The 12,954-nt window shown below is 40.5% G+C and overlaps 1 protein-coding gene across 16 annotated transcripts in view; it reads right to left on the bottom strand.

Annotated features, from left to right (window-relative positions):
* The window catches only part of LOC144479547 (transcription factor E2-alpha-like), a 126,645-nt gene that overhangs the window by 85,302 nt on the left and 28,389 nt on the right, over nt 1-12,954 (bottom strand). For all 16 annotated transcript variants that reach the window (XM_078198385.1, XM_078198373.1, XM_078198375.1 and 13 more), the window contains exon 4: nt 1,444-1,523. In XM_078198385.1, coding sequence (XP_078054511.1) covers nt 1,444-1,523 — 80 coding nt within the window. The remainder of the gene's footprint in view (nt 1-1,443; nt 1,524-12,954) is intronic.

The following is a 12,954-nucleotide window of genomic DNA, read 5'->3' as shown; positions in this document are numbered from 1 at the left end:
CAGCGAGCCAATGGTTCGCATCAAAGCCATGCTCAATCCTGGCAGCATCGAATGCCACACACACCAGTAATTACATACTCAAAATTTTAGAACTGGAATCCTGGTACATTTTAACCTTCCTTGTTCCATTAAAAAGTCATGCTACAAATGATTTGGATGGTAAAGGCAATGCTAACAGAGTTTGATCAGCAAGTCAGATGAATAAAGGCTCAACTGGGGGTCTGGTGAGTAAGGTGACCATGGCAGAGGTCAAACGGTTTTCCTCAACATTGCTCAGCTGAGGGTGGAATTAAGCTGTGGAACCCTGGCTCTCATTACTTTCCAGTGACACCTGTTGGAGGCTGCATGCATTTATATGGACAACGAGTGAGGTCAGGCTAGACTTGGCTGCAAGGAACTTAAAAAAAACAGAAATGGCAACACTGAATGAATTCTGGGCTCGGAGTGAAGTCCAGGTGCGGAAATTGGAAAAACAAACTTAATAAGCAGCACTACACTTCATCTGAGTCAGCTAGGAATTCATCTGTATGAAATAGACTGATACACAGTTCAGGCCACTAATTTTACAGATATCCATTGTCACACTCTACATTCTATCTAGTTAGGCTTGCCCAGTATTTGACGAGAGAGAGAGAGAGAGACTGACTATCTATATTTTTCAAAATGTGACATCTCAAATAAGTTTTCAAGCTCTTGAACGCTGGCCACACTTCTCATATTATAGCCCTCGGCTTATCCTAACACCCACCTTTCCAGGATGGGTAAAGGAAACAAAGAGAACTGAAGCCCTCTTTACCAGCAATCATCATCAAGGTAGAGCAGACTTTCCATAAACCCTTAAAATGACTAAGAATCTTCAGTCTACTAATGGCAGTAATGAACAATTAGCATGGATTCCTGCCAATTAGAGCTTGAGTCTGCTTGTGAGTTTGAGTTAGAACCAAGTCAATAAGTAACCAGTGTGTAGAAAATCGTTTTTTTTTTAAAATGCAGATTTTGGGAAAGTTACTTAGTTCGAACCTAATTTACCAGCGAAACATTTAGAGAAAATTAGAACTACCAGAGCTGACTTTAGACCTATTTACACTACAATGGTAGTGTCAGTGTGAACTGGCTATATTGTTGAGCTCCAGGCCCAATGTGGTTTGAAGACTCATTCTGTTATGTTGATTTGGGCTCCCACTCCTGCACTACAGTAGTAAATTAAGCAGCAGGATGAAATCAAACAATTTAATACAGTTGCCATCATTGCAGTGTAAAATATACCCTAAAAATGCCTGGGATTTGGTCAACATAAAAAGGAACATTTTGTGGGAAATCATCATTTAATGTATACATGAAACTTACCCTGCTTAACCTTTTTTTTGAGGGGAAATGGAAAAGGTGATTCAAATCAACGAAGGTTGAAGAAAGCCATTTAGGAAGGGAAATAACCATTCTTACCCTTGCTTGTTCATATGTTGATGGACTACTGCTCTGTGTGCCTCCTGCCCATGGGCCAGGGCCTGTTCTTTCGTCCAAACCTACAGGTTAAACAAAAATCAATGAAGCAGGATTCTCATATGAAACCCAAGTACTGAGGAAAGTCACATAGAAGCTCTGAAAATAAATCACTATAATTTCAAAGAAAACACCAAAAGTTAAAATTGGCAAAACTTGCTCCTTTTGCAGATTGTGGCACTTCCTGCCCCCTCCCCTAACCCATATGAAAACCCTCCTAACCAAATATTAAGTACAGATAAATGTGACCTCATACTCCAGAATACGACTGCTTCCAGGAACGTGCGCGCGGAAAGAGAGAGAGAGCAGGGAGAAGTGAGAGAGAGAGAGAGAGAGAGAGGGGGGGGGAATCAATTAATACTGGGTGGATCATTTTTACCAGGAATCAGTGACTATGACACATAGGCTGCTAATTCTGGTTGCAACTGGTTTACAGAAATTAAAACCCTAATAGTTATTACTGGTGACCCTTGGTTAGAAAAGAATTTGAAGCACATCTAATTTACTCGCTATGTACAATGTCTAACTATTAGTACACTTTCTTTCAATCTTACAGCAAGGAACAATCTGAAGTTAATTGTGCAATTGCTCAAATAACCTTAAGAATTTTCTTTTCATCTGTAATGTTCTCCAAATGTGTTTTTGCAGAAGTTAGCAATCTTCCAGTGCCAGAGCAACATGGGCGATCCATGTGAACAGATATCAGTAGCCTGGAGGAGCAACTTGTTCTTCGCTCATGCAGTGTATACCATCTCCTGCAGGGCCTTTCGATTTTAATATCTGCCTCCATCATCACCATCTCCTCAAAAGGCCCAACCTTGACTCATTACTGAACTTTCCCCAATGTGTCTCTTCTTTCCAAAGTCCTTGAACATAATAAAAGCAAAATACTGCAGATGCTGGAGACCAGAGCAAAAAACAAAAACTGCTGGAAAAACTCAGGCAGCATCTGTGGAGAGAGAAACAGAGTTACTGCTGCGTCCAATACGGCTCTTCACATTGGACTTGAAACAGTTAACTCATTCACTCTCCAAAGATATCAGATCTGCTGAGGTTTGCCAGCACTTTGTTTTTATTCTTTGAACATGCTGTCACCTCCCAAATCAGTTCCAATCTTTCCAGGGACTCAATGTTTGAAACCCTTCGAGTAGGTTTCAGTCCCTGCTGCAGTAATGGAACAGTTCTTAAAAGTTAGAAATGATATCCTATGCAACTGTGACAAAAAGGTGAACACTTTCTCTTCATATCCTTCTTAACCTTTCTACAGCCTTTGATATGGCTGACCACACCATGCCCCTCCTACGCCTCTCCAATGGCTGCATGGAACTGTTCTCACAGCTCTAGAGAAGCACTTGCAATAATTCCTTTTCCTGCACCATAATCTCTGGTGTGTTCCAAGAATCTAAATGCTATCCCTTTGCAGCATCATCTGAAAGCATAGTGTTAGTTTTCACATGTACACTTCACCAGTCCTCTCAACTCCAGCTGTTAAATTAAACGACTCATCTGTCATCTAGTACTATACGATCAGAATGGTCTCCAATTAAATGCTAGGAAGACTGAAACCACCGTTTTTGGTCCTTTTTGTAAATTCTATCCCTCTACCCGACAGCAGTCTTGAGGTTAAGCAAACGTGGTGTCAAATTCCTTCCCATGATGAGCTCCTGACTTCATTCACGCCATCACTAATACTGCCCATTTCCATCTCCAATACAGGGTCTAACTTAATCATTGCCTCAGCACATCAGCTGCTGAAACTCTCATGGTCATTACCTTTGGACTTGATTCTCTCACCAAACAAAAAATGCAAAAGCTGTAGAACTGGCCTCTGTGTACACCCACTTATTTCTGAATAGAAATCTTTCCGTCATCTGAAACTCTGCTATTCCATGTCTTAACCGGAAAGTAAATTCCTGTTCCCATCACTCCTAGGTGCACTCCCTGACCTACACTGGTTGCCAATCAAGCCTGGTCAATTTTAAAATGTTCACCCCGGTTTTCAAATAGTTCCATGATACCTTCCTTTCTCTGTAATCTCCATGATACCTGCGCTCCTCTAATGCATCCTCAATTTTAGCTACTGCACTATCAGTGGCTCCATGTTCAGTCGTTTTGGTGGAATATCCTCTACACCCCCCTTCCTTTTAAGACACTCCTTAAAAGCTAGTTCTTTAACCAAACCTCAGTTAGAGTCTAGTGTATAATTCTAGGCACCACATTATATCCAATGCATTCACATCATTCATAGAGTGCAGAAGAGCTTGACAAGAATGGTTCCATGGATGAGAAACTTTAGTTACGTGGATAGATTGTAGAGTTGGGACTGTCTTCCTTGGAAAGAGGGCTAAGAGATTTCAAAATCATGAGGGGCTGGACAGATGGGGAAAAATTGTTCCTGTTCATATAACGATCAATAACGAGAGGGTACAGATTTAAAGTGATTTGCAAAAGAAACAAACGTGATGCGAGAATGCGCTGCCTGGAAATGTGGAGGCAGGTTCAATCAAGGCATTCAAACGGCATTAGATGATTACTTGAATAGCAGGGGTAAGGGGAAAAACACCAAGTCATGATGCTCATTTGCAGACACGATGGGCCAAATGACCTCCTTCTGCACTGTAACAGTCCTGTGGTTTTATGATCTGACAGAATATCTAATGTGGTTCAGTGTCATATTTTGGTTCATAATACTCCTGTGAAACACCTTAGGATGTTTTAACTATGTTAAAAGTTGTTGTTATAGCTAGACCTGCAGCAGGTACCAAAGTTGTGGAGAAAGGTTGGTCCTCCTTGGCAGTTTAACCTTTATTGGCTGCAGGAGGATGAAAGCACCTATATTGATCTTCGGCTGAAGTATTGCATTTACTCAGTATTACCTCCGATGGCAAGATCACCGGGGGAACATGGTAACTACCTCAGTACTGGTTCCAAACAGAGGGGAATTTCCTTGGTATCTAAAAGAACTGCAACTGTCACAAAATGGACACAATTTCTGGTCTAAGTACCAAAGCAAGTTGAGCTCTGCCCATCTTCAAAGAACAGCAATGTAATTTTGCCAGTCCTGGCCTACTCAACATTGTAACACTGTCCAGAATTTTGTCAGTCATGAAGTTTAAAAATTGTTGTGGGTTGACAGGAAGGTTGCCCTTGTGGCACAGTGGATAATGTCCCTGTCTCTGAGTCAGAAGCTCCAGGTTCAAGTTGCACTCCAGGACTGGATAGCCACAGTAGGAATGTTGATAATGCGGCCAGTTAAGTATCAACTTGTAAATCCTTCAAAAATACACTAGTGGCAGATGGTAAGAGCAGGAGAGACTGCGAGTTAGCCACGAGACGGAAGGAAAATTGGAGCTTGTCCCATCAGCATTTGTAGGCCTGGAATACAACATGTAACAATGAAACTTGAACTCCTTTGGATGAGGGGGGCGGTTTGACTCAACTGGCCGGACTGCAGTTATGGATTAGATTTGTGGTGGGGTGGATTTGGGACCTGCTTTCTTGCCTTACCCGGGAGACTCTGTCTTTAACTTGTTGCAAAATGAAGGGGGTCATGTGGCCTGTGTTTGCCTGACAGAAAACCCAGGAGGTTTGATTAATAGACATTAAAGGGGCCCCAGATTATGTTACTGGGAAGAAGGTACAAGGTGTTTACACTTGGGAGACAATGGCAGCAGCCTGCTTGCTAACAGTGCATAGAACAGCAGTCTCTAAAGTCCCCAAAATGTTTTGAGAATTCTGTTTGTAAACAGAATTAATCCATCAATTTACTTTCAAGATCACAATTCTACCTGAATGCAGGGTCCATGTGATCCACTTTGCCATGGAAACGTACAGAGAGGGGAAGGGTTTCTACAATATCCCTGAAAATGTAGAGATGTCAGTCTGTCAGAGGCTGGGAGAGAGAGAGCAGTTAGAGGCCAAAAGTCTCAAGGGTTTACCACACACGTGGGTGGGAAGCTTGTGTTGGACTGTAAAAACCAAATTAGTGACAAGTTAAAATACAGCTGGAAGATTCACCTAGCTTGCATGAAAGGGAAGATGTACGAAAACTGTGAAACACAGTTCTGGAGTTAGAAGTTACCAGGCTGGGAAAGGAAAAGATTGAAGCAAGCCCTTGGGAGCTAAATCAAAAAGCTGTTCTGTAGTTTAAAGCACAAGCTGCTGACAAAAAAAGTGTCAACAACGCTTCATGTCTTTTATTAAATTAAAAGTCTTAAAGATGTAAAATCTTGCGGTGTCACCCTTTCAGCTATTAGCTGGAATTTCAAATTTCTTTTTAAAGGTTGTCAGTCTACGGAGATTGAAAAAAAAAGATAGTCAATGACATACTTATGATACATTACACACTGCACATTGAGCTGATTTGAACTCAAGACCTTGGAGTAACTTTGCACACGTGTATCTTGTGTATTGAGCTGCCACATCTCAAAGAGCAAACTGGGCAACAATGCACCCAGATGATGTTCCACAAAAATATCAGCTTCCAAATAGACAAAATGCCATACTATGAACGGAGTAAAAGAGGGATACTCGGATATCATAGAAACATACTCCAGAAGCAAGAACATTTCAGAAATAGCCATGAGTCAGTTTACTGTGGGGTGGAGAGAGAAAATCAGACATTGGCAATAGCTATCAGAACAACAAAAAATAAGAAACCTTGAAAAGTGGTTTCTAATATGTAACACCTAAAAATTAAATCCATAACTGATGGTATGCTTGGCTGGAAACTAACTCCTGTACAGATTTTGACATTCCAAAAAGCCATGCCAAGACTGGCTCCCTCAGTATAAATTTAAATCCGTATGCTACTGGATGAAGGAAAACAAGAATTGCCAGACATGGTTATGAAATAAACACCACGGTCCACTATATTACAGTTACACTGGACTTACTGGCATCAGCTAGAGCTCAAATGACTCAACATTCAAAAACTCTCAAGTACTAGGTCTGCCAACTCTGCTTAGATATATTCCTCAATCATGTTACAATCACATGGCATTTACTTGCCATTCGCAAATGTTATCAGCCCTGAATTTGCTGTCAGTGGCAAAGTGATACCACTTACCGCTGACTGCCGTTAAAAAAACTGCATAGGAAGATCCTGCAAGTTTTGTGGTGTGGATTTTACCTTCCAGAGGTTCGTTTTATTCTGGCATCAAGTAGCCAAACACACTTAAGAATTCCAACAGACATCAAATCAGGAAGTAACAAGCATTTTTATCACTCATTCTTTAACGATTGGGACATAGACATGAAATATTAAACTTTTTTTAAAGTATGAAACTGTTCACGACAAATGAGAAATTTGATATTCTACAAATATCAAATTTATCTTTCAAGGCCAAAGGGGATGTTCAGCAATCATGATCTGGTACGTCATTAAAAACCCAGCTGCATCTTATTCAATACAGCATAAAATGTTCAAAGTTTTTGCAGTGATTAAAAGCATAAAAATGGAAAATTACATGATTTCTAACCGATTTCCATTTGTGAGGACTTCAGAGCAGAGAATCACTGACACCAACACCTAAAATTTTATGTTTAGGCTCATGTGCCTGGTTATGTGCCTAGACACTGGTTGCTATCATTTTCAGAGTAAAGCAAATGTTCCACATTCCAATTCACTGGAGTGGAGTCAGTCTGTCTGCAAAACCCAAAGACGGTGACTTTAGAGGAACGCGAACTCATCTCCTGTCTCATTAGCAAAGCATCCAGGTCAATCACCCAAGGTACTCAAAGGCATGCTTTTATAAAGACAAATTGCTCAGACAATGCAACCAGACATTAAATTTTCCCCCCCAGAATCTTTCAAATTCTCTCCTCCCGAGGGCTGTGAAAGCTCAGTCATTGGGTATGTTTAAAGCAGAGATTGATAAATTTCTCAATACCAAATGATAAAAAGAGATATGGAGATAGCACAGGAAAAAAGGCATTGAAGTGGATGATCAGCTACGAACTTGAATGCTGGAGTGGACTCAATGGGCTGAAAGGCTCACTCTTTGCTCCTATGCGCTAATCAAGTGACCTTTGGAATGCACGAACAGTGTCTTCTTTTTTTAAATCCCTGGTAGGTGGACAAGGTGGTTACATGACATGTCAACCCTCAAGCACATTTTCTCTGCAGAACTGAGGACACGTATATCCTTTTTAAACAAAAAACCTGTTGCGGTTAGAGAAAAAATATTGGCTCATAACTCCAGTTTGTCAATGTCACATTTTGGGGGTACTGATGCGTAATGATGCACTGGGGAATCCCTCAAGGGGGTTCCCATGTAAGGGTTTACCCAACAATTGTCCAGAAGGGCCAACTTCCCCTGGACAACTGCGCTGCACTGGAACCCACCCCCACCCACCCCCCTCCAGTCTGGCTCCAGCATGCTCTTCTGGTTCGCCCCCACCCTGGCATCCTCCTCTAGATTGTCTGCCCCCATTTCGGTCTCCCTGACCATTCCATTTACCTTCCCCCTTTAAACACTTGAATAGCGGGTAGGGCCTGGGTGGGATTGTGGTCGGTGCAGACTCGATGGGCCGAATGGCCTCCTTCTGCACTGTAGGGTTTCTATGATTCTATGATGACTTGCTTTACAGTGGCTAGCGCCAAGAGGATCTGTGTCTTTCCTCCCAGTGCTCCAGTTACTCCACAATGATGCATCTAGGGGCATGATTTGCTGCTCCTCTCTCAAACAGCCCAAGAGAGAAAGGTAAGGCGAGACAAGGGCCTTTAAAATTTCAACGAGGGCAAGTACCTACAGAGTAGCAATCCACCGGTGATTGCCACTCTAGGGAAGTTACAGGCCATTGCATTAGAAATTACGACTTGGATTAATCCTCCATGGGTTTTCGACCTGAATCACTGAAATCACTGCACGTTTTATCATTAATCAGTATTCAAAATTGGACGCATATCCAGTGGGAAAACCCAAGTAAAAAGCTTCAGTCCATTTCTGTTACCACCTGAAAGTAAAGGGCAGCTCTGTCATCACTACCTAGAGTAGATATTCAAGTTATGGAGTTCACTATTTTTCTTTTAAAAAGGTACGTTATTTTGTATATTATATACTTAACAGACCTCCCATGATGTGATCTATTGAAGTATTGAAAATTCTTGAAATTTGGCTGTATCCTGTCAAAAATAAAGTTCTTGACTGAAACAGAGCACAAGCTTCTTGCTGACATATTTTCCCCAAGAACTGACTCAATTAGATTTCAGTCCAGTTGTCCTTATGAAATCATTTTATTACTTTTAAAAACTGACCCCAGTTAGTAATTGATACCAACTATGCTTAGTTTTATTTGATAAATCATTCCATTTGCATAATCTTTACCTTGAGGCATCAATATTAAAGTCACTGAATTTTTCCCGACCATCATATCACCTTAGAAAATTTACAATAACAATCTTTAAACTGTCTGATAGAAAAAATTTTCAATAGCAGCTTCTCTACCTCTTTCTTTTCATGGAGCATCCAGAAGCATTCCCTCCCAGTTCTGTCAGCTTTGAATGGCTATTTTCTTGTACAAACTTGGGATTAAGCCAGATACCAGAATGCCATAATCACAATTTAAAATACAGACATGGCTGACAGCCCTGTAGAACAACTCTCAATCAGAGATTAATATTGAACCTCCATCTTAAAAACTGGAAATGCCAAGTAGTTCATTTCTTAGAAGCCCACTTGACTTGTGTCATTCATTCCCAAACACCTTAGTTACATCTCAGAACAAGAGCACTGACCAAATGAACAGAAGGATGCCTGCAACTGACTCATCCACAGACTACAACCCAACTAATAGGTTCCTTCATTAATCAAACCAAACTCGCGAGACAGAAGACAAATTGTTTCAATCTATATTGCTCCCTAACTATAACACAACCATGCCAAGACATTATTGCAATGCATTTTCTAACTTCCATCAATACCTTCACAAATGTAAAACAACTTTACCACCATATCACGGATTAGAAATAAATAAAGCTCTCAAAAAAAATTCAAAAAATGCTTTAGTTTTTCCAATTTGCACTTTGGTCCAGTAATGGGTCATTAACTAATTCCCAAGTTTAATTCTTGGCAATTTGTCCCACTAACAATTTACACAACGAAGCTGATATATTACCATATCAGATTCTAGTTGCTAGGTGATTCTGTGCAGAAATTTATCTGCAATATCTTTCTGGCCAATACAACTGAATGTCTGCAACAGGGTTCCAGAAGAGCAACTTAATGGAACGGTGTCAAGCGTACTCAGAAAGTCATGTTTCTAAAAGTAGGAACACAAAAAAAAAAACTGGCACAGGAACATCCATAAATATTAGGGAGCTCCAAAGTTGAGGTTAATTCAAATTGTCATGGCACAAGTACAGGGAGATTTACTCTGCACCTGATCCATGCTATAACTAAGCTAGTAGTGCTCAATGTTTACACAAGCTGTTTTTATATTGATCTTTGGAGGCCAGCCCTAGCCGGCAGCAAAATGAACATAAAGCTGCCATGTTTTTTTTAAGATCGGAAACAAGAGTGACCCAATCTTAGAGCTAGTTGCTAGTCTCATTACAACCAGTAAAACCATTCACTGCCAGCTAATTTATCTTTAGAGGATAAGCGTGTGCTTTGCTGATTTCATGAAACAACAGTATGTATTGGCGATTCGCATATTAACAATACAACTGCACTTTAAAGCTAGCAAAAACCTTACTTTAGCTACACAACTAAGCAGATCATGTGCCAAGCAAAACTAGTCCAGAAGCTAGCCTAGGATTGTGACATTACTGGCTGAAGATATCATTGCACAATTCCTGTGTGCATGCACAATGAGCAATTTGTCTTGTGGGTCTTACACATGCACGTGGCTTCAAATGCACTTGGCTGCCAGGTCAGCAGGCAACAGCAGTGCAGTCCACAAACTTATTTCAAGAGTGGAATTTATAGCTTTGGACTAAAATGCAATTCCGTCACCCTCATACTGCATTACAGACTTCCAATCTTGGAGGAGTGGAGAAACCAAAGTGAAGCCAGCAGTTTAGGATTACTGACCAGTCAGCAATTAAGTCATAGGTAAGCAGTACATCTGATTTTTACAGTTGTCCTTCCACAGTTTCACTACATTACTGCATTTGTTACTGTACATATTCAAATTCTGGATTGAGCCCTTTTGATAAAAAAAAACATGGTTTCGGTTACATTTCACTGAATTAGTTACAATGGTCCATTAGGATGAAAGAGAATATTCCAGCTTCTGCTACACAAAACAGTTTTAGCACATTCTGGATGAAAACCGAAATTGCAAGACCCTTAGCAAAAAGATACAGATCATAGCATTCTTAGGTTTTGCACAAGAAATGAAACAGGCTGCATCATTTCATTTAATCCACTTTGATATCTGCTGCAGGAAAATAATTTTGTGAATGGGGACTGACTTCTTATTACATTGGGTACAGTTCTACTGCTCTCTTAACTCAAGAAGTAGATAAACCAGTAGTGCTTCAAATAAGCAAGGCTCCATAGCAACAATGGATCATAAAATAAAAACTGATTCAAGTTTTATGTAGCAAAAGACTTTACAACTTAAATGTTACTGATTCTGCTGAACAAGTTCAGTTGCACATTTTATAACTACCCTGGTTGGTTCTCTACACCATTTTAAATACAATCCTGAGAAAAGGGCTTTTTTAATAAAGATGTGCATAAAATGACAAATGAGCATCACGTTAGACTATTTCAGATCTTAGCTGCCTCATATCAAGCTCTTCTATCTAGCTCAGTGTCCAAGACGGCTTGGTGTCTAAGGCTGCACTTGTCTGAGGCAAGGAAAGCATCAAGCCTGTTTTCAATGCTCCCACAAATCGTTCCCTGCCAGCTTGAACTGGCCATTCCTTTCCATTTCCCTGCCTTCCCGTAACAAGAGAATCCCCAAAGTGCTTAATATTTTCAAACCAATTCCCAGCTTTTCAGATTTGCTAAAGGCTGATGTGAGACTGCCAAAAGAATTTCCTCATCACAGCGGGAGGAGCCCCTGGCATTTGAAATGCATATTACACTTGTACATATAATTGCTGGCATTCAGTAATTCCAGTAAAACTGCAGCATTTACTTTCATCAAACATAACTCATTACTGGAATACTTACTTGGACACTGAACTCACTGCAGTGCTGACATCAAAGCTTATGCTGGTATTTCTCTTTTTGGAAGCTGTCTGTTCTGCTGGTCATTTCCAGCATTTTCCAAAAACAGTGTAAAATTAGACGTCAAGCCCTATTGAAAAAGCTCAGGGACCGAGGCACTGATATGGATCCTCCTCCTGCTCTAAGTATCCATGCTTTCCCCTCACCATCCCCTCCTGCTAAATACCAGATGTCAGTCTTGATCCAGTGGCAGGCAACTCCTCCCATCCCACCCCCAAAACCTGGTGAAGATATTATTTTTGATTCAGAGACAAATAAATGGAAATATATTACCAAATTAGGTTGGCGTTTCATGTGGAGAGGAACTTTAATGAAGCGATGTTCTTAAGTTTCCCTTATCCTTCGAGGTGGATTTCTGGATTTTCTGTATCAAGTGCCACCCGACAACATAATCATGAATTTACAGTGTCTTTAACTGGCTAACCAAGTCATTTACTCTGTTGCCCAGTCAGGTTGCTCTTAAACAAACAGTCAGTTGCATCCTGGTGTTACACACACCCCACTTCAGATTCTTTTACTGTAGCGCGTCATACAGTCATCAGAGAGAGCTAACCAGACTAGATGCTGGGTCATTTAAGCTAGAACAGCAACTGGTCACGCTGCATGAGCTAGCCTTTAAGCGCAATATAACCGCAGCCAAATCAACAGCAGCTGGTGCAAGGCTACCTTTATAAACTAGTCTCATGCCAAAACAGCTTTTGTGCCAAATTACAGTTCTTAGAAAATTGGTAGGATGTCGACTTTGAAAAAAACACAGGCCAGGCAACTTTCTTTTCCATCTTTAAACCTCAGAAGAAAAAGCAAACTATCCGATCAGCAGTTTTCTATCATTAAAGAAGTCAACAGCAATTGTGCAGTATAACTTTGCAGCCGTCAAAAATCACCCTGACAAAACATCACTTAGAAAGATTAAACAATTACTGTTGAATTTCCTTTCGATTCACTTCGAAAGGGAGTGGGGAAAAAAATCATAGCATGTATTAAGTTGCAGTCTTCAACTGCAATGTGTTACTTCAATGTAATTATATAGGGGATAAAAATTTTGCTTTAACTGGGATTTTACACTTTTCAATTTAAAAATGTTCTGTGAAAATCTGCTGCTTACGTATGTTTATTTGGATGTTCAGAAGAGTGAAACTCTTCCCTTTCTCCTCAGATGTCCAACTGTAAAAACTAAGCCAAGCCTCCAGCAGTGCTGCTCAAAAATAGGAAAGTTTGCACAAGCTCAAACAGAATTGCCGCAACACACCAGAATTATTTAAATGATCAT

This window comes from Mustelus asterias, chromosome 26, assembly GCF_964213995.1.
Source record: "Mustelus asterias chromosome 26, sMusAst1.hap1.1, whole genome shotgun sequence".
Lineage (NCBI taxonomy): Eukaryota > Metazoa > Chordata > Chondrichthyes > Carcharhiniformes > Triakidae > Mustelus > Mustelus asterias.
Note: the sequence above shows the minus strand (reverse complement) of the source record. Positions and strands in the feature narration are given on the sequence as shown.